The sequence below is a fragment of the Coturnix japonica genome, chromosome 1 (assembly GCF_054131305.1).
Source record: "Coturnix japonica strain WE chromosome 1, WE-NBRP24, whole genome shotgun sequence".
NCBI classification, from domain to species: Eukaryota; Metazoa; Chordata; class Aves; order Galliformes; family Phasianidae; genus Coturnix; species Coturnix japonica.
This window is the reverse complement of record NC_140663.1, coordinates 122,330,995-122,353,437: the sequence shown is the minus strand read 5'-3', so window position 1 is coordinate 122,353,437 and position 22,443 is coordinate 122,330,995. Positions and strand designations below refer to the sequence as shown.

The 22,443-nt window shown below is 42.1% G+C and overlaps 1 protein-coding gene across 10 annotated transcripts in view; it reads right to left on the bottom strand.

The window, feature by feature from the left end:
- Nucleotides 1-22,443, bottom strand: part of MAP4K4 (mitogen-activated protein kinase kinase kinase kinase 4) — a 137,469-nt gene that overhangs the window by 11,517 nt on the left and 103,509 nt on the right. For 2 of the 10 annotated variants that reach the window (XM_032441812.2, XM_085533622.1), the window contains 12 exons: nt 22,019-22,246; nt 18,782-18,943; nt 16,558-16,788; nt 15,546-15,652; nt 14,479-14,630; nt 13,709-13,806; nt 12,218-12,393; nt 11,582-11,702; nt 10,239-10,430; nt 7,752-7,869; nt 7,313-7,483; nt 2,775-2,918 (listed from right to left, as the gene is read on the bottom strand). In XM_032441812.2, the coding sequence (XP_032297703.2) occupies nt 2,775-2,918; nt 7,313-7,483; nt 7,752-7,869; nt 10,239-10,430; nt 11,582-11,702; nt 12,218-12,393; nt 13,709-13,806; nt 14,479-14,630; nt 15,546-15,652; nt 16,558-16,788; nt 18,782-18,943; nt 22,019-22,246 (1,900 nt within the window). The remainder of the gene's footprint in view (nt 1-2,774; nt 2,919-7,312; nt 7,484-7,751; nt 7,870-10,238; nt 10,431-11,581; nt 11,703-12,217; nt 12,394-13,708; nt 13,807-14,478; nt 14,631-15,545; nt 15,653-16,557; nt 16,789-18,781; nt 18,944-22,018; nt 22,247-22,443) is intronic. The other 8 variants (XM_032441823.2, XM_085533642.1, XM_032441826.2 and 5 more) reach the window with 6 other exon arrangements.

Below are 22,443 nucleotides of genomic sequence, written 5' to 3'. Positions count from 1 at the left end.
ACAGCTAAGGAGGTCCTTTTAAAAAAATTGGAATGGAAAACAAGATCAGATTTGATTCTTGATTCACTGTGCTTCTGGGCAAGGAAGAGTTCACAGGACACAACTATTACTAGTTCCAGTTGATGGGGAGAATAAATCATCTCCCAGTTATTTCTATGACTTTAGCTTCCTCGTAGCTTAGTAAATCCTTAAGACTCAGACCAAACAGTGCACAAGGGAATTTCCCAGCACGTGGCTATTTTCTTTTTTTTTCCAGCTCACATGATGAGCAGCAGGGCATTTCTCTCCAGCTGGAAACATTTTTCAAAACAACAACAGAAAAATATCTGAAGTGAGTTCCCATTGTGTTTTAGCGTCTAGACCACAAGGAAAGTCACAGGACAGGAAATTCCTCAGCCTGCCAGCAGGCTGACATAAAAAGAGCACAATTGGTCAGCTAAATAAACATAGTTGTGCATGTGTTTAGAGTTACACTGATTTTAATATTTATATTGGAGAGGAGAATTAGATCCTTTTGCTTGTAAATCTGTAACACTCAATTTTAGCAGCTTTCAAATATCTGCTTCTTTTTCCCCTTGACTAACTGTTATGGCTATAAAATAAGAAAGAAAACTCTGATCCAACCATCGTATCAGCTGATTATTGACTCTGAAAACTCCCAGCTCTGGTTCTCCCACAGACATCATTTCGAATGCAAAGCCTCCTCTCCTATATTGAGGTTTTGTTTTTACTGTTGCGTGGTTTTTAATTACCAAGCATGCAGATTCCAACCAGCTGTTCTACACTGTCATCCTTCCCTACATTCCCAAGAGCCAGTTGTGCTTACAAACACTCAGGGAGCCACAAACAGAGCATGTTCTGTATGCAGATCACTATTCTCTTTCAACACTTCTATGACTCTCAGCACAGTATATTATCTGAGAATCCAAAACTATTTGTTTTGCCTCCCAACGGTATGAGCTAAAGAACTGTCCTTCTACCCTGCTTTGACCCACAGTTTTCTTGCACCAGCTCTAGTAGCTCAGTACCAAAAGTTTCCTTGTCAAGGTAAGTTTTGAATTTGAGAACTATATTGCAGGAACAATATTTCATGTTTTCAAATATTTCATGTTTTCAAACTCAAAAGAGTATATGCTAAAAGCAAATTTTAGGTGACAATCCCCTCAAAACCCTAGTGCACCTCAACTTCTTACAGTGCGGTGTCATATCTTGAGTATTGCCACCATAAATATACACTGATTCCTGAAAAAGAGGAGGGAACATATGGCTGGGAGAGACGTAGACTGAGCAGAAATGCCTCCTTCCTGCCTTGTACTTCACTATTCTCCCATAAAATGCAGGATATGGGGCGGAGACAAAGCCATAAAACAAAGATCAGCCGGTTTCTTAAGGGTTAATGTAGCGTGTCTCAACAGAGGAAGCAATAGTTCTGAAGGAAACAAAGGAAACGGATGTGTCAGGGTTCTCAGATTGTGACTGACGCAAACATAAATAAACCTGAAACAATTACACACAAGATTTAATCGCAGACACTTCTGTTTGTGTAGGGTACGCTTTGAATCTACACGTTTTGCACAAGTTGGATTACACAATAGTTTGGTTTATGAGGTCGACTATAGAATAAACTATCAAATAATGCTTTTCAAGTAGCTTATGTTTTTAACACACTGTGGACACACAACAGGTTGCTTTTTTAAAACCTCCTTGACTCATCTTTTCCTTTTAAATGCTTCATGACACTGCTGGAGCTGAGAACTAAGTGTGACAACACCAGCATGGGCATGGCCCTTTTCAGTTGTATTAATGTAATACATCTAACACACAGTCTAGGTGCGTGTCCTTTTGTACAAGAGTTTGAAGAGACTCCAGCAGGGTAAGATGAGCTCGGAAGCATCAACAAAATTTTTAGTGGCTGCAATGAATAACACGGATCACTGTGCAAAACGTCATTTAACATTCTCTCTCTCAACTGCACAGCATAGCAAAGACTCATTTCCCAAACAAACAAAATCAAAAATAAAGTAAATGGCTGAACACCACCTGTGAAGAAAGATTAACAGTGCACCACATCAAGTAACTTAATGGCAGAATAACCTTATGCAATAACTCTTTGGAGCCAAGGAGTCTGGAACCTCGAGCTTTATAAAACACATTTTCCATCAGTGCACACAAAACAAACACAGCAATCACCACCGCCCTTCATCTCTTGTTGCTGAGTCGTCTGCAGTTGCATCCAGTGAGAGGCAAGGCCAAAAGCTGCTTCAAGCTGCCTCCTCACAATAGCAATTTCCACATTGCGCAAATACTGCACTCCCCACACCCCGTTAGACACGCGCATTCTCTCTCTCTCTCGTCATTCTTATCTACCTTGCAAGAGCATTTATGATTATACATTTTTATACACAGAAGATGCCTTTAAATTCCAGAAGCAAATAATATTTTGGTTATAAAGAGGCCAGGCTGCAAGTAACTGCAGCAGAAGGGTAGAATGTCACTTCTACAAACTTCACAAAACATTAACGTACAGAAAGTTTCCTCCAAACCTATAAAAACATTAGAAGGAGGAAGGACAGGGGGCAAGCATGCACAGGGTACTATGGGGAAAATGATTCATTCTTAGAAACAAATTGCAGATTCAAGAGAGGCAAAATGATGGAAAATCTACTGTCTTCATTCAAGTCAAGACTTTCCCCCTCAACACACAGACTGCCAAAAAAAGCTCTTTGCCATGCCATACCAGATGGAGGAAAGATCACACAGAAAATTAACATTACCAGAAATTGTCACCAAGACATTCAGCCCTTCAAGTACATCCATTTGCTGGAATCTTCTTCGATTGATGAGCGGATAAACCTTCCCCTGACCACTTCTGTCTAGCAGCATCAGACCACTTTCTGTGCCCACTAACAGGTTCACTCCTAGATGAAACAAAAAGAGATCCAAGTTAGTAGACAGATTTTCTACATGCTCTGATGAAATTATGCCTTTCCATAGCAACTGCCTTGTCTCAAGCAAGTCTAATCAATCTGAATGATCTCGACTTGCTGTACGTTACCTGCACTCAGAGACTGCTGACACCAAATTACAGTGTACAAGAGCATGAGAGACTGGGAGACTATGGGGAACTTCCTGGAACATCAGTTTCCAAACAAGAAGTCACACCAATACTGGAGATGGAGGGGTGAGGCACGACAGAGTACCCAAGATTATATATTCTGAAGGATGTGTTAGCTGTTGATTAGGGGGGCTGGTAACAGGATGATGTAGATAAGGACAAAAAAAGCACTGGCAGGAGTTTGGGCTCTACTGGGAGGACTAGATTGTAGTGCAGCCCTCCTGGTAAAGAGACAGGCATGGGGCTGGTCCTCATCTTCCCAACAACCTTTGCCATCTGAATGTTAAATCTAGAGAAATTAAATTGTGTTTCCAACCATCTCTCCTACAGGTTAAGTGATTATAAATGAAGAAGGTTAGCTTCTTTTTACAAAGGTCCACACATCCACTGGAAACCTTATTATGAGTAGATGGAACCTTAGAGCTCAAAGCCAATTGCATTCTGTATGTGTATGTGTATATGTATACACATATATCATACCAAAAGGCTAAAAAATTTGTTAATATGTAATTACATTTGTGCTTCATAAACACTTTCAATAATTATTATAGTGTTTCAGTCCACAAATGATGACGAGGTAGGTCAAATACAGTACAGGGAACAGAAAGCAAACCACATGCATGGGATGGTTTCCACTACACTTCTCTGTTGCAATCTTGGTGTAAAACTTGTTATCCTTAAGCACAGTGAAATAATGAAACAATGAAAGAGAAACTCACAGAAGATAGTCTTAATTATATCGCTTATTGCTTTACTCTCTAGACCAACAGTCCGCTGACAAAGCTATACAGGTGCAAATGGCCATTCACTAACTGAATCCTTCTTAATACAGTGTGTGACCCATGGATGTCCGCTACTGAGTATAGTCTGTGTCTATAGCGATTATTTGCCTTCTCAAAGCATGGAAGAAGCACATTACTCATTAAACTGCCCACCTCTAAGGAATGTGGGAAAGCTACCTAAACATCATCCTTACTATCACATGTTGGAGGAGCTGCAAAAAGGAGGGAACATTCACCCTATCCTATGGTGCACCATTTCCTAAGGCGGATGAGGTGTTATGGGGGAACAGAGCCACAGCCAGAAGGTGATGATGGTGCTGGGGCGCTCTCAAAAGCCTCTGGATGGAAGAAAGAGAGGAGTGACACATATTAACCATCTCCATTTTCCTCTCTCTTGTCTCTTCCAAATGTATCCTGGGCCATATCAAAAGACATGAGGCCAGAAGGGAGCAGGAGGTAATTGTCCTATATTCTGCTCTTGTGAGGCCCCATCTGGAGCACTGCATCCAGGCCTGGGACCACCAAAACAAGGACAGTCAGAGGGCTGGAGCACCTCTTCTGTGAATAAAGGCTGAAGGAGCTGAGCTTGTTCATTCTGGAGAAGAGAAAGCTGTGGGAAGACCCACTGTAGCCTTTCAGTACTTAAAGGGAGCTTATAAACACAGAAGAAGACCAACTTTTTGCATAGACAGATGGTGACAGGACAAGAGGGAATGGTGTTAAAATAAAGAGAGGAGGTTGACATTGGGTGTTAGGGAGAAACTGCTTACTCAGAGGGCAGTGAGACACTGGCTCAGGTTGCCCAGAGAAGCTGTGGTGGCCCACCCCTGGAGGCGCTCAAGGCCAGGTTGGATGAGGCCCTGGGCAGACTGAGCTGGGGGAAGGCAGCCCTGCCCACAGCAGGAGGGATGGAACTAGGCAGTCTTAATGGTCCCTTCCATCCCAAGCCATTCTATGATTTTTCTAAGTAAACTTCAGAGGGCCCAGCAGTCCCCAGAAACAATAACCTCTCCATGCTCAAACATGCTGCTCTGCTGTTTCTCTGCCCCCCCACCCCCAAGGTAGGAGAGCCTATGGACACAAGCAGCACAGAGCCTATCTCCACACTCTCCTTTAGCTACTGATGCTTTCACTGTCTCCTTCTCGCCCTCCTATGTAGCCCCTATGCAGGTCTGAAATTGCTGGCTCCCACTGCACACCCCCATGTGTATTACAAATCTCCCATCTCTCACATTAGGCCACATCCTCAAAACAGTAAGTGGAGGAAGGATACAGGAAGAGTAAGGCACAGGGTGAAGGGACACCAAACTGGTTAAGGAAGAGCCCACCTCTCAGCCTCTTTCCTGAAGCTCTAGGTCTGTTGCTTTGATACATATTTTTAACTCTTATTCACTGTGGCTTATAGTTAAAACAAAACCACACACAAAGTGCTGGCTCTCAGACCCTTCCCCTCTTTGCATATCTGCCTCCACCCTCACCTCTTCCTCTGCAGCCTTTGCATCACGGTTGTTTCTGCTCTGAGTTGACACGTGCGCCCATCCCTCACTCCTTCCCCCTTAGCTATATCAAGATGAAACTAAGGAGGTACCACGCTGGTGGCAAACAGAGCCTGTATTTTAAAATGCAGACACTGTCTTTATTCACAGCCAGTTGAGCTCTTCTTCTACCTCCACTCTATGATTAAACAGTTCTGATTTCTCAGACATGAAAATGTTTCCTGAAAAGGCACAGGGTCTCTGCAGAGGTTGGGTGTAAAAATCCATGTTGCTGCATCTGTATAATTAACTTCCACCACTCAGTGCCATTAGAAATAGTGCCACAGAACTGACACAACCAGAAACCTACCAGACACTGCCATTAACACTGGAAAAGGAAAACAAAGCAAAGCAAATTTTTTCTTTTCAAATAAGAAACATCACTATAAAATGACTTCATTTGCTTAAGGGAAAAGGAAGCTAAAACTCATCAAGAAATGAGCATGTGCACCAAGCTTGGACCACCATCAGCTCAGCAATAAATGTTTAACAAGGAAGTGCTTTGTCACAGCTGTAAAACATCTCAGATTTTACACCTACATTTTAAATCACCATAACAATCAGATATATAGATCAAAGAAATATTAAACCATTAACACAAATTGCTATTGGCAAAACAAGCCAGATCAGAGAAACTATGAGTCATCTTTACTGATCCTATATGACTTCTTTCTGCCTCTTAGAGTCTGAAAGCTAACACTTGCACAAGTTTCCTTGTTTTACCAGAAAATTATTCATAGGAATACATGCAGAAGTAGCATGGGGGTAAAAATTCTTACCATTAAACTATGAAAATAAAGGAAAACTCAGATAGGAAGAGGATATGGTATTTAGAAAAGCTATTTAACTGACATGGCTTTGCTGGCAACAGGGAAAGGTCAATAAAGCTGTTCTGAAAAACAAGAAATGCTGGAAATAACCTCAAAAGATAAGTGAAACTTTGCAAAGAGCTGTGAAAATGTAAAGAAAAGTGCCTTGTCCTACCTATACACACACCAAGTGACTCTGGGGATTGGCCACATCTCTTCTTCATAGTCTTTAAAATTACATGTGTATATATTTATAGCTTTAAGAATGCTATATAAACATCTGCATAACATATACAAGCATCACTTCTCAATGCCTAGGTAAAGAAAAACCTCAGGTGACCCCACAGAGATGTTACCCAGCAGAGAAAAGCTTTCAGCCTGGCACTGTAGCAGCAGTTTCACATAGTAGCAGGCAAGAAACACTGCCCTAAGCCTTTCATCAGCATAGGATACTGACTAACTGTCTGAAACTTAAAAGTTAGCCCTTGTGACAAGAAGGTCAGACATACTTGGTCAGCTGATACCCCAACACCCAGCTTCTCCATGCCACTAACCACCTTATGAGAGACAAAGCTAAGTCTCATGCTGCAAAGTGTTCCTCCTACACTTCTTTTCCAACATAAACTGATGACAGAGGTGGACAGTCATCTTACGAAACACGTCTTCATCAAGTGCTGTGGTGTCAGCATCAAGATGGTTATTTTTGAAATGGAATATCCTATGTATACCAGGTGTAATATGCAAAGATCATCACAGGCTCCTCAAAGCTCCCCAAGAGAGAGTAAGAAATGCAGTAGAAGGGGTTAGAGAGAGCTGAGCGAAGTCTTAACTTCCTTCCCACCATTGGAAGCATTTATACAGAAGTAAGAAATTGTATCAAAGCTGAAGCAGCACATTGTAAAACTGTAATAAAAACAACCAGATCTTGCAGCAAAAGACATACACAAGCATTGAAAAAATGCAAAGAAATAGCTAAGGTTTGAGAGGGAGATTCTCAAAGACCATAAGATCATAATAGCATGTCTGCACTTCAGCACTGCGGGAGGTAAGCAAGGAAGAGGTTTTCCTTACCCCATAAGGCAGCACACAGTATCTCAGAATTGAATCTCTTCTTGTATTTGCGGATCTCTGGGGTATCACTCTGTGGTCGTGTGTTTGTAGGATTCACGTTGACAACAGAGCCTTTCCGTGTAGGGTCTTGCCTTATTGCCTCTGACCTCATTGCTTCACTAGAAAATCCTACTGAAAAGAAGAAAGGTAAAGTGCGTGTAGTATCCCTTAAGTGATGGATTCTAGCCATATATTCTTCACATCAAACAACCCAAATTGATAAATGAGACTACTGAGCAAGCAATTTCTTTTTGTAAGAAATGTAAATGGAAAAAGAAAGAAACTATGCAATCCACTGCAAATCAAATAACAAGCATGATGGTAACACTCGCAGTACTTTAAAGAGCCACTGAAGTAACTGAACCCCTTTTTAATTGTCGTCTTCAGCTATTTTACTTACCCACAGAAGTCACAGTTGTCCCACTAGATGGAGAAATCTGTAGTAATCTGGGGTCTATAAAAGGTGTAAAGGAGGAGGAAGATTTGTGTTTCTGGAGTGTGTTACTAGCGGACTGAGTCTGCAATGTAAATTTCAACTTTATTAATATCAACGACAATAAAAAGCAAGGACAACAACAACCAACATTTTAAAGTCACTACAGAGCCTCCCCAAGCTTTTACACTTCCTTTACAGATACATAATGCACTGCAGGCACCACACCTGAACATGTACACACCGCACATGTTACAGCAAAATGCGAGTAGCTAAGTCTTCATCTCTGTCACTTCAGCTGCTAGCAAAGATTTGAGCGGCCCCTATGATAAGGCACAGAGTGAGGGAATGCCTCCTTTTGAAAAACCTGCTTAAATATATGTCCACTACCTGATCTTCAAGCTATCCGCTATACTCAACTCCAGTATTGATGAGGAATCTCCTAAGATGAGCTAGTTATGAAATAAGTTCTGAAATTCGATCCCTTGGCTTGTGCAACAAAATCAGAACCATACGCAATCAAGCATTCACTTCTGTGATGGTTTATGTTTCACTGTCCATTGCAATTTCTCTCCCTATTTTGCTTAACCTGAGCCTCTTGCCAGAAAGCTGCAGCAGGTTCTTCCACCTTTATTTGACAAAAGCAAAATATTAAACCTGTATCGAACAAAGGGGCTCATTAGTGTGGAAGGTGTAGCAAAAGGTGATATGGAGCTATGAATGTGTAGTGAACAAAATCACTGGTGCTTGCTGAGTTATATGGTCTAAACATGAAAAATAAAATAAACATAAAGAAAGGAAGAAGACAAGTGAAACAATGAACTGTTAAAAGTGGAAATGGAACAACTTAAAGACTCTTGCCAGTTTAGTATTATAGTGACAACATTGCACACTGAAGCAGAATGGGACAAGTAAAAATATATATGTATTATATACATAAAAGGTGTACATGTGGGTGAGTTATACCAAGCAGTACTAAGGTTTTTGCTCAGTCTTATGCAAGTATAGTTATAGACTTTATCATCAACAACTAATCTTCAACCTCTGATCCTTCTAAGCTTCTACTCTACAAAAAAAAATAGCAGTGGGTCTTATGAGCACATCACTCCCCTGCACAGCTAAATACCAAGAGACTCCTTCACCACCAGCCACTGCCACCGCCTCCACCTACCAGGCTGAGTTAACGAAACCCTGCATAGTTATTGCTCAGATCAAAGGAAGGAACAAGCATATCTGTGCATCCATCGCCTGATCTCTGTAACCTACAAGAGTGTGCTTTTACATAGATCAAAGATGGATGAAGCACAGCTGAAAATGAAATACTGCCCTAACTGAATTTCCAGGAGGAATCCCCCCCCCCCCCCCCCCCCCTCCAGTCATGGGGTTCAAAAGAATTTTTGAGTCCATGGTAAAAATGTGCAATGCCAAGGGCCCACCCAACTCACTGCAATCCATTACTCCCATCCCAGTACTTCCACACCTACAGGGTAGGATGGCTCTAGACTTAGAAGCAGCTCCACAAGTTTCCCTCCCCTTGTGCCACCTTTGTTTGCACACAGAGATTCTCCCTGAACGCCAGGCTGGCCATCCAGTGGGAGCAGAGCAGCCACAAGTGGGCTGACTGACAGACTGCTGGACATATTAAGTGGGGAACAGTGCCCTTTGTTCACATACTTGCATCTCCCCTGCTGCAAGGGACCATACACATGTGAAGGGCTGGGCTTGTCTAGCAGCGCCTGGTGACTGAGGGAAGGCACTGCTCCTCTCAGTGCCCTGGGGCTAGCCCAGAAGACCAGGAGGGAGCTTCCCCAGTAGGAAAACCTTGGTTCTCCAACAGACACAAGCAGGGCTGGTAGATGGCGCGTTTACACAGCCGCGTTTCAGAGCACAAACATTTTCCTCATTCATTATTTCAAAGCAATAATATATATGGATTTTAAAGGCTCCTGGCTAACACCTGATGTGTTCACCCCAGCCCACGTGCTAAGTTTTAAAAGTCCTTCCACGGTGGTTTCCTCTCCCAAAGGGTGAGTTTCCACAAGCAGTTTTATACGTGTACCATTATTAGCCCGGCCTCTATTGACAAAGGCAAAATGAACTGCTAATTTTTAAGAGGCACACTGCTCGCCATTAGCCTCCTCCCAGAATAAAAGAGAATTAAAAAATAAAGGAGATTGTCTAGAAAATACAGCAGTCAAGTTTAGATTAAAACAAACGCCATGCAATTAATGACTCACTAAGAGGAAGCAAAAATAGTAAACTGGCAAGTTTGGCGTGGGACTGCTCTAGAGTTAAGGGCTTCTTACAGAGAACTGAAATTTGTTATTTTGGGGGTGGGAATAAAGGTGACAGAAAAAAAAGCAGGGGAGATTGGCTGGAGTTCCTTTGCAAACTAGCTACTAGGCAATGCTGCTACAGCCCTACGAAAGCAGCCAGCTGTGGTGTAAGACATACCTCATTAGTAGTTAGCTTGTCCTGGGGTGTCTGTGGGGACATGGTGGGTGTCGGCTGGCTGGAGGATGGGGAAGAGGAGGTGGAGGAAGTGGAGGAGGAATGGCTTTGCTGTAAGAGATCTGGCAAGAGGTGAATGCGACCGGCAAAGCCATTGCTCTCATGATGGCTGGCACGCTTTTTGTCAACTGTACTCTGTAGAGAAAACAGGCACACTTGTCTTGCTCAAGTGCTGCTTAAAGGTCTATATCTCTAACAACCTCTCTCCTCTCCCTCACTCTTTCCTACCTTTTTACATTTTCTTTCTAAATAAGCTGACAATCTATGCCTTGATGTCTGGATTGAAGGGGAAAATGGGCAGCATCACTTCAATTCTGTAAATTCCCACTTTTTCTGGCAGCAGAAGTTTAGTTCATGTGGTGAACTTGCACAGGCAGTTCTAGAAACTAATGTGAAATGAACTGTGCCGGTAAGAATTCCACCACAATGCAGACAAGCACATTTTGGGGGGTGAGGATTTCTTCCCTTACTGTTTTGTTTAAAACTAACTTCAATCCTACAGAGACATGAACATCGACTGTCTGTCGAATGCCTTCACCTAACTATTTAAAACAATAAGCATGAAACCTTCATTTTCAAACCAGAGAACTAAATGGAGAAATTGGCATTCAGTTGTGAAATTCAGATAATGTGATTATTGGAGAAACTCGCATAAGCTCACACGCTCATTAACATAAGCTCATTTAAAAGCAGGGAACTGTTATCTTTCACAGGCACACGAATGCAATATTTTCACAATTAAAGGCAACACCACAGCGCTCTAACTCTGTCCACGCTCTCTGCCTCACCATCTTCTTGCTTTGCCATTCCCCCACATGAATTTGTGTGTGTGAGAGTGAGTGTGCTATCTAGGTGGTCTGTATTGCCCTCAACTACAGAAGAATTTCTTTTACAGCCCTGTATACTTCCCCTCCAGCCTCCCTCCCAGCCCCACTCCTGAAAGTCACATTTGCTTCCATAGTAAAACTAAACTAAACTAGATTTCTTGCTCCAGGTACCAGCTCCACACACCTATGGCTTTTCTACCATTCTCTCCCACAGACTTTGAGGTACTCTGCATGGTGCTGCCACGGGTGTCACTGGAAAGCATGCAAAACAGTAGCAAAGGGTGAAGGACTACGCTCTTCTTTGCATGCATCGAACACCTTGCTCATCTGAAATTGACTAGAGCTGTGTCTTGATAATACGAACAACGAATATAATGTAGAAACAGCATGGGTGAATGAGCGAGTGGGTTAATGAGCACAGAAAAGGTGCAACACTGCACAGAGAAGGAAAAGCAATACCTGTCGGACAATTAAGGTGCCCTCCTTAGAAGGAGTCAAGGCAGGTTCACTCTCCACATCATCATGGACAATCATAGTTTTTACAGACTCTGTTTCACCATTGCTCAAGTTCAGTGTTGACCTATTTGCCAGACAAAAAAAAAATAATCAGGATGAGCTAAGAGTATTTGTGTCCTAACTTCTACTCTCCACACCAAGGTACAGTCCAAATTAATTTGAGATTGTGACCAGAGTGGAATATTTACATAACCTGCCTACAAAAGCCTCTCTTTAAAAAAGAAAGAAGTTAGAAATCTGTTAAATGCTACTAAAACTATAAATCCGAACAGAGAAGAGGGAAAAGATATGATTTATAGGTACAAGTGCTGTCCAGCCTACTTCACTGTGGGCCCAAGGCACTTTCTTGAGGAGCTGCGAAACTGATTACCCACTTAGAGAAATGACTTAATGAGACTTATCTGTTAACTTGGCTCCCAAATGCCCAGCTTGATTTTGAAAAGATTTTTGAAGTTTGAGTGCACAAGGCCGCTATGACTTGTTCACAGGTTGCTGCAAGTTGACAGAACTAATGCACAAGCCAAAATGCCCACTTTCAACCCCCTAAGAGGAAAAACAGAAGCAAAACACAGAACTAACACTGCTCGGACATCATCTGGTCCAGAAGTAGATTCATCTGCTCCTTCTTGTTCCATATCATCATCTTCTTCATCTGTCGTCCCTGACTCCTCACTTGAGGATGAATAGTCAGTCACTTTATGTGGAGGTCGCACATCCTCTACTGCTCGCAGCTCCTTTGCCAATGCAGTTAAATCCTGACGGGAAAAGCAGGAAGAAAACCGTGTTGTAGTCAACAGAGAAGAGTTTGCAAGGCAGTCCCAATGAATTAGTTGCCTGAGTTCACTCACTCGTGTGTTTCCACAGCAGCACTGTTTCCTTTGATTTATTAATTCCTAACAGTCATCAAAGTGTACTTTCTGATAAATTAAAGCACCTAAAGAGTCAACCTAAGAAGGCCTTACAATATTATTAAAAAAAAATAATCATCATATAATCTGAGTCCAGACTATCCTGATCGTGACTTCAGTTTATCCCATTATATCATATGAAAGACTTACATAAGCACCCAGATCTACTCTGACTCTGTGGTTGACTGCTACAGTTCATTTTGAACTTTGCAGGCTAATAGCATCCACCAAGATACTCTTGGCAGTGAGACAGCAGAAGGAGTTTAAGAGTTACTGAGCCACCCAAGGCACAGCGTATCTGGTCAGCTGTATTGAGTTGATCACCTTGAAACCTTTATAGTCGTGTCTAGGTTCATGGATCTACCCTAAGTTCACCTGAGCAGTCAGATTCTTTAGCACTGACTCCATCACACACAACTGTCAAACAGTACAGGACATAAGCATCTTTTCTGTCAGCAGTTCAGGGTGTGGGTAAAACAGGTTTGCAGTCAGTGCACACTGCTCTTAACTGTGTAGCTATGATTTATTTAGACAAATACGGTTGATGGCAAATAGTTCACACAACATGCACCAGAAGTGAAGGAACCACCTCTGTGTTTCTTTAAAAGAGCAGCTCTAACTGTAAGATTTGGGTGCTAGTGCAGAATCATGACAGCAAGTGAAAAAAGTTACAGGGAAAGCTGGAAGTACTGCAAAAACCTCCTGTGAACCCCAGCACACATAGAACAGTAATTAACCATAGCAGCGACCAGATGAAGAAAACATCAGAAATTTTTCAGAGGGAATAGCAACATTTTAAGGTCTTACCACTTCTCCCTGCACCATTCAGCACAGCATTGGTACATTCAGGTCAAATGCATTATCAGTGGTCCAGTCACAGCAAGGAAACACAGGATTGAAAGAAAGAGAATGTGAAGGTTAGGAAGGAAGCAGATGAGAGAGCAGAAATCAATTCCCAAGGGAGAACAAATTCTATTGTTTAAGAAACTGTGATGTATAGAGGTAATTGCATAGGCAAGAATGTACTGCCAGGCCCACAGACATACAAACTCCAGCTCAGGCTGAAGTTCACACCCAATGACACCATGAATGGAGTATCACACAGCGTTTTGGAGGACTACTTAAGTGTGAGGGAGGACAGGAGAAAGCAGATGCAACTTACAGCAGGCTTGATAGGTCTGAAGACCTCCTTTTTCTCTTCAGGCTTTTTAGGTGCACTTTCATGACGCTGCGATGGTGAACCCTCTGATTTGGATGATGCTGCATGTTCCAAGAAGGAAAACAAGACAAAACGGGGGTTTCAACAAGAAGGTAAAATATGTTTTCTTATCCCGCTTTGGAGTGAAGAAGAGAGGTGTGAAAGCTATCAAGGCAGTGTGTGACAGCGATACATCAGTTTCACTAGTTCATTATCACATTTTCTCTGAAGGACTGTATAAAAAATTCTTCCTAAACTCTGATCTCTACAGGTGCAGCTGATCTATGACTGTAAATTGTCGCACAACTGTGAATCAAAGTAGTTGCAGATACCATCTCATTTGCACTAAGAATTGGGTTTGCAGGTGACTGAAACTCCATAATTTGACCGAAGCCAACGTGCATCAGCATCCAATATGCCCCTATCTGAGACCCATCCCTAGAGGACTGCACCCGTTCAACAAACACCAAGGTGACAGACAATATGCATCAAGAGACATAGCAGTAAATGAACACGTTGTCATGAAGGTGATTCGTCATTCCCCAACACATTTGTGTTGTCCACCTTTCCCAAGCAGGCATGCATAGACAAGAGGTGGGTTGAAAGCTAAGCTATCATCAGCACTGTACGTTCAAAGGCCTTTCCCAGTGATAGCTACAATCCTTCATTACTGAGCATTACATGGCTCAGTGAGTTTAAAAACCCTATGTTCTGATGGGTGAGAAAGGACTTACATCTCATCCGGAACCGTTCTCCAGACCCACTCTGAGAGCCAGGGTGGGAACCAGGCTGTGAGCCAGAGTTGCTTGAACCTGAAGAACTGCCACTGCCTGGTCTTGGTACGAGCTTCTCCACCCTTTCCCACAGCAGACGAGGCTCTATATTGCTGTATCAGAGAAGTGAGAAAAGTCTTGGTCATGCAGTTCAGATTCCTGTTTCTAAATTCAAACTTCATTCTTCCACAGTGTTCTGCTAATAACTGATCTATAAGAACACATAACACTGAGCTGAGAAAATCAACGACAGTTCACAACACAAGCAATGGCTCACTCTGAAATACAGACAGCCTTATTTAAAATGGCCCAAACCAAAATGTTTAGGCAGTTATAAGCTATTCATTTTATTAGGAATTGGCCACCTGGCATTCTTACATATCTAACCCAAAGCAACCGGATCTCTCAGGCTGGATGCAGCAGGTTTTAAACTGGCTCAGAAAGGCCACCCAAGCACAAGCCAGAAAGCTGGAAATTCCTGTCCCTCCTGGAATACCCTCCCCCACTACCAGCAAGTAAGTTTTGCTTTACTGAGATTTAGAAGCAATCCCTTTCTTTTCCCTCCTGACCTCCAGCATTCTGTGTTACAGTTTATGGTTGCTTCTGTCTCTCTTCAAGTCTGATTCTGGCTGAGAGGTTGGAAAGTTTCTCAGATCTCTTCAATTTACATCTTACAAACACTACTGCTGCCAGAAGACCCCACTGTAACCCAAGATAACCTGTTGTTCCAGAAGGCACGATGTTCACCAATAGCCACATTTTTCAGTAATAGTAAGGATGCTTGGAAATAGGCATAGGGCAGGCAACTCAAAGGAGAGGCAAGAGGAAATTTAGCCAGTGTTCATTGGCACGTGTGGAGTACCGATGGAAATTAACATTAATCATTACTGAAAAGGTGAAAAATAAAAACCTCTCCTCTTTTCACATCCAACAGATATGCCAAAAACTCTCCAAAAAAGATCCCAGCTTCTCATAAAACCTTTTCTTTCCAACACAGGAAAGGCATGGACATAGACAAGCTGACAAACCTCGTGGAGTTTCTTTGACCTGCTTGGTTATTTTGCTGCCCACTGCCCTGCAGTGGAGAATCACGACGGGACAGGACTGGTGATCGGGATGTTGTTCTCACAGGTACCTTGGGAGAAAAAAGTCTGAGTTAAATCCATGAAAAGGAGAGAAAGAAAAGGAAGACTAGACCTCTCCTGCTCCAGAATATATTACGATTTTAACACCATTTAGACTATGTTCAAATCAGCATCAACAACCAAAAGCAAACACCCACAAAACCAAAAGCCTTAATTGGGATGCTGTTCAGATTTTGAAGAGAACTCCAAAGTTTAATCATAATCTTAAGTAATGTTTAACAGCTACCACACAAACACATACACACCTCCCTACCTTCCAACTACTGAGACATTTGAAAAGAATACAGCACTTTGACTGAAGCAGGGGAGGCACAAAGCAATTTGCTGGAACAGCATGAGAATTAGGAGAATAAGCTTAGGGGAACCAAACAAATGCCCAGGAATGGATCAGCAGAAGGCAAAGACTGGTGGGGGAGCAGGAATATACTTAGAAGAAGCAAATCCCAGTGGACGGAAGGGGCTTTTGGGGAGCGGAGGAGGAAATATTGAATGTTTCCTTTTTGTTCAGTTCCATCTCAATTTTAAATATGCCTGTGATTCATAGTTTGGGTTGCTACCAGATGAAGAAGAAAATTAGCTCTGAGCAATAACCTCAGGGACATTTTAAATCCTTTCTGGAAGATGGCAATGATTGGTTAACTTTGCATAATCAACTGTCTCTCTGAAATAGCTGCATTCTATAAATAATTATCGACTTTATATGCAGCTTCAAGATTGTACTTCAGGTTCATTATTGTTAGCCCAGTGAATGAACACCTACATGATGATCTGCTTTCTAAAATGCTGTTACCGTGGTTATGAGGGCGTGGTCTTCCCAGTGCCCAGCCTATGACATCCTTTAAAAAAAAATCATTATCATCAAGAAATAGCATACATCTGTCTTTCTACTCCTTACCCTTGGAGGCACCTCGTCACTGTCTGATCTAGCCCAAGCCTTTTGGGTGGGGTCGGGTACCTCCGACTTAGAGTCAGAACTCTGATTTAGCACTTCACTGCGTGAAGGTGGATATGGGTCCTGGGAACGAAGATGGTGATGAGCAAATTTGGGAGAAGGGTCACTGAAGGAATGGGATCGCGAGACAGGGGAAACATTGTTCTTGAGAGATGCCAGATGGGACCACTGTACCTTACAAGAAAACAAAACATAAAACATTCAATGCGCTCAGAATAACCGGCTGTCCAATTAACACAGAATAAAGGCAGGTGGGGTGGGCAGAGACAAATTGTTATGGCATTAGGTAAGCGTGGGGTGGAATCAATGCACTTAAAAGCAAGGCAAGCGCCCAGAGAACGCAACAGACTGAAAATACAGCACATATGCATTTTTGCGAGCTACGCTCTCCACATACACATACACTAGTGCCCAAAAGAAAAGGGGACCTAACATCTGCGCCATGAGCATGGGGTCAAAGGCCACACAAGACAGGAGCCACCTTCTGCTCCCCAGTCCTCAGTGGGCTTTGGCCAGATCTCATGGTGGCACCAATGGGTTGGGAAAATTGAAGTGGTTATCCAATTGAAGAAATGTGCAAAATTAAAGAAGGCCATAAAGTGTGCAAACCAACAGACATTTATGTTATCTAAAAAAATTTGGAAACTAGATACAGTTCCAAACTTTTGGAGAATGACCATAACACAAAAGCCTTTATTCCTTTAGAGTCGTTGCAATATATATACAGAAACATAATATATATTGTATTATTGTATATAGTATACATATGGGCAATGCATATTATACATATGCCATATATGTACCATATACTGTACATATACACATATTCATAAACAAACTAAACACACACGTACACATGCACATATTCAATTACAGATATTGAGAAGGCACAGCAGTGACTCCAGAGGTAAAAACCCTTGGGGATTTTCCTTGAAATCTATACTGATCCTCCATTCCAGCCTACTCCCTCCTTGTGCATAAGCACACATTTCAAAGTTAATTTCTGAAGCCAAGGAGGAGAAAAGATCAAAACTGAAGAACACACTGCATCTGCACCTAGTAATTAATCGAAACTTCACTTTCAATGTCATTATCAGTAGGTTGGCTGTACGTATTTTTATATGGTTATTATTTCCTCAATTTTTATACACACAGCTGTTGAAGAGTCTGATTATTCTTAATGTGAGTGGAAGGCCAGACTTTAAAAGTAACTGGCACAGAGAGCACAAAAATACAAGTGCAGTACTTTGAAATAATCATGGAGGTTTGAATAAAAGCCAGGAATTAATGAGTCAGAATGAAGTTCTGTCCTGATTTCTCCCACTCTCTCGTCTGCTCAAATTCTCCTGTCACCCAAACGAGCTGCAATGCCTAGTCACAATCAGGAACAGGTTTAGCTTGCGCTGTCATCAACTGACTTATTTGGGAGAAAGAAATTCTGCATGGAAACAGACAAACTTAATATAGAAGCACACTTTTAATGTAGCATATCTCAACTGCTTGGGTTATTTATAAGTTTTAGACTTCAGATTATTTTTTAAATTCATACTGTAAGTCCTATGAGATATAGTTACCAAGTTCTGGAGGTTTTCATTAGCAAACAACAGGATGACAGCAGTCACATAGCTCAGTGGTTCCAACCTCTTTTTGATTTTCCAGGGGTGGTAACAGAGCTTTATTTAGCAAGTATAAGCCCACTGACAACAAACTTGCTTTTCTTAGTCGTGTTTTGTGGATTTCTTTAAAGCAATGCTTATTCTGTTAAAAAACATGTTTGTTTGGTTTTTTTGTTCCCCAAACAGCTTAGAAGACTAAATCAGCTCACTTCTTTCCTCAACATTCTTTTTGATAGCAAATACTATGCACAGATCAAATTCTGAACTGTAGAAGTGTACTGCACCTATGACCAATATTTAGCTGACTATTCCACTCTTGCACAGATAATAACAGAACAACAGTTTTCTTTAAAAACAAAGCAGAAATCTACCCGTTTATCAAATCAGTAAGCAAAAACATACAAAGTTAATCTACTAAATAAGCTATTTTGAGTGAGAATGTTACTCTTTAAGTAAGACTTTCTCTGTGCCAAGATCTGAAAAAATGAAGGAAACATGTTAGGACTTCTTGCACTTCCTCCAGGCTCACCAATATTTCCCTGGGCACTTACTTGGGGCTCCATTGGCCTCTGCAGGGCAGGCTGAGCAGGTTCTGAGTTTCCATTGGAAAAGGACTCTGATCTTGAAGGCACTGGTGGCTCCAACACTTTGCCCATCTGCTTAGACTGTGCTTCAGGGGAGCCCTGATTAGTTTTTCTAAATCTCTCCTCCACCTAAGAAAAAAATACCAAAAAAAACCCAGGTTATATCTGGAGTCAATAAAACCAACAGCAGTAGAAGTAAGAAGGTGACTACCCTCTTCTTTTGCCATAAAGAAATGAAATATATTTGAGGCCTGGCAGTGGTTTCATCCCTGCAGGTTTCACCAGCAATTTAAACACAATGAACTGCATCAAAATGTCAAGCATGCCAACATGGGAAATACATACTAGGAAAGAGCTTACAGTGGCCAGTATGCTGTGAAGTAATAGGAAAGACCTATCAGGGAGCTTCCTGCTGTCTAGACTAGTTAGCACCCATCAGCAGACATAGACAACAAAAGGGATATGTGAAAGTAGAAACAACTTTACAATTTCAAAATACTTTTCCCATTGTTAGTCCTTGCTACAAGTAGAAGCCCCACTAACCTAAAGGGAAGTATGTTATTCAGTTATATGTTTTCCTCTGTGTGTCCCTTTGGCAATGTGAGAAGAGATAGATGCATATGCTTCTCTATCTGGTAATACTTGAGGCAGTTCGGCTTTAGGTATGAAGCCGTAGGACTACTCAAACTCTCTCTTATCAGATGGTCCTGAAACAACATCAAAAAGCTGCACTCTGACCTCAGACTGCAGAGAACAGCCCCTGCAACTTACTTCTGGTTCTCAGAGACACACAGAAGTGACTGTACGCTAACCCAGAGAGTTTTGCGAAGGGAAGACTTTATCAGAAAGTGCTGAGCCCTCAAAAGAATATCAAGCAAGCTTCCCATGCAGAAATGTCACCTCTTTAAAGCCTGTTGGCATGATGAAAATATTTCTATATCAATGTCAGAAGACAGATGTGAGTCTCCAGGACTCCTTAACAAGGCTGCTTTACAAGCCCAACCTGCCTCTGCTTTCCAAAATTAGAGGACAATAACAGTTTGCCAATGGGAGCAACCAGACAAGCTTCTGCCAAGTCCATACAAAATACACCATGTCTAGAGAAATAAAGCAATAATGAAGTCAAGTATCTTCACCATACAGTCATTTTCAATATCATGTCAGTCTCACAGGCCAAACTCCTCTTATCAGTCTCCTTCTTAGGAACAGAATAAGGAAAAGCCCCAAGCCTTTCTGTCTGAAGGAACAGGCTTTCATGTCCCTAGCTGTAAATGACAGGAGGTTTCCTCCACAAAGAACATAAACTGCACAAGCCACGTGTTCTCAAAGACTGGCAAGACATGGGAAAGAGACAGTTCATCCCTGGATAGAAATAATCCCTGTTGCAGTCATCTGACTGTCTGGACCAGAAAACAGTATTAACTTTCATTTCTTGCTCTAAGCTTCCTTCTGTTTCCTAGAGCCAATTTTAGAAATCATCTTCCTTATATACTCATTGGAGCTGGAATAAGGAAAAATAAAGCCCTGGTCATCATTAGACATAGCCAGAACTCGAAAGTTAGCTAATGCTGGATTATCATCTTGATGGTCAGCATCTCAGTGGATGAAGACTTCCTCTGAACTGAAATCTTTGTGGAAGTATGAGGCACAGAATACTTGCTCCAAGTCAGTAATTCATGTTAAAAATTACATCAGCTGATGCTTGCTTTTAAGACTAACTGGTGTCACTCCCACTGCCAGACAACAAGGTATTATGGCTATACTCCTACTGTACGTTTTAAAAGAGAATATTACATAGCAGTCTCCAAGAAAATCTGACTACTAACACATTTTTTCCTTTGCCTTCACTTTATTCTTTCTACCTAGCACGATCATAATAGGAAAAGATTACATTAAAAGAGCTGAGTCAGCAGTTCTGTTAAAGGACTTGGAATCTTTAGTTCTTCTTCTTTTCAACTCTGAAAGGAAAAAGGCAGAGGAAGAATGGAGATGGTTCTCTGCCCCTCCAAAACCCTCCCTCTGGTGGGACAGGAGTGCTGGACCGGCACTACGCTTTCACCAAGGCAGGCCAGAAATGAGCACGAGGAAAAGAGGGCGGGTTCCACACCTGCACCACAACATGCTGGACGAGTCTGAACCTCTTCCAGGAGAAATGCGCATACCAAATACTTCAGCCAAGAGCAGATGAGATAGCAGACTGTGGTTTATGAAGAACTTGGACAATAGTATCTCTAAGAAAATGAGGTTTTGCTCATCAAGTCCCAGCAGCAATACTTCAAAGGCAGTGAAACACTAGTGGACACAGGTGGACTGAAAGCTATTTTGTAATGTTCAACAACCACAACTATTTAATTTTTTTTTTTGTTCTTGTTCCAAAATGTATTTACCTAATACCCACACACTGGTGATGAATGCCATTAAGAGTTTTGACCAGCGCTGCCCAATCTAGCAGCTTACAGGCAGCATGATGTCCAAGGGAAACATAAGAAAAGGACTGCTGAAAAAGCCAAGTATGCATCAAAGAGACAGTTACTTGCTTAGTGACGTTGACCATGGACCAGTGAAGCCAGGGGACCATTCACTGAGACAAACAGTACTCTGATGATTTCAGATGGATTTGTGAGTGCCTGAAGTTAAAGATGGAAGCACCACAGAGTTTCATAAAAGCAAGCTGTGATCTCAGCAGGTAAAACTCATCAGAAATGAAACCAACTCACTTCAGGCTTGTACTTATCTGAAGCAAATTTTCAAGACCGTGGGCTAAAGCATCTACAGGTGTTGTGTGCATTCATCCCTTATGGGTCTCCATTTTCCAATTCCCTCCAAATTTCCCCTTTTCAGTACCTGCCAGCAACACAGCCTGACGACTGCATTAGTACTTCCTGTGAAGACACCTGATAAAGTCCAGATGAGATTACCTCCCTGACTGGATTCTTCCAGTATCAGGTCCCCCTCAGTCTGCAGCACTTCAGAAATTCCTTCAACCTTTTACGTCTAAAAACAGTCACTTACAATGACAGCAGAAGTAACCAGAAGCATTCCTTGGGTTGGGAAACCAGAAACCAACACTTGAAAACATCCTTTCCCTCAATCACGACACCTTGGTCTCCATACATAGTGCAGTAGAGCCACAGCTACCACGATGCCAACAGGTGCAGGGACGGGGGAGCAAGTAGCATATTCCTCTCCATGAGCAGGACTTACCTCACGCGCTCTTTCAGCAGGTTCATAGTGGGATTTTGGCTCAGGGGCATGATAGCTTTGTTTATTTCTTTCCTGCTGCTGTTGCTGCTGCTGTTGTTGCTGCTGCTGCTGCTGCTGCTGCCGCCTGTGATCATGCTGCAGTGACAGGAGGTAGGCTTGCTCCTGCTGCAACTGGCGTTGGAGCCGCTCTGCCTGTCGATGCTCCTCCATCTCCCGCCATCTGTATTCCTTTGAGAGAATGTGTGAGTAATTCAAGACATGGCATGGAATATATGGTAGACATGTTCCTATCCATCCCATTAAAACTGGACATTTCTGGTTGCTGTTGCTTTATTTTTTTGATTTATTTCATTTTTAAAGTGTAACCAAAAGCTAAGCTGGATCAATATGACATGCGTCTCATGTTGGGAAAGCTGAGAATATAC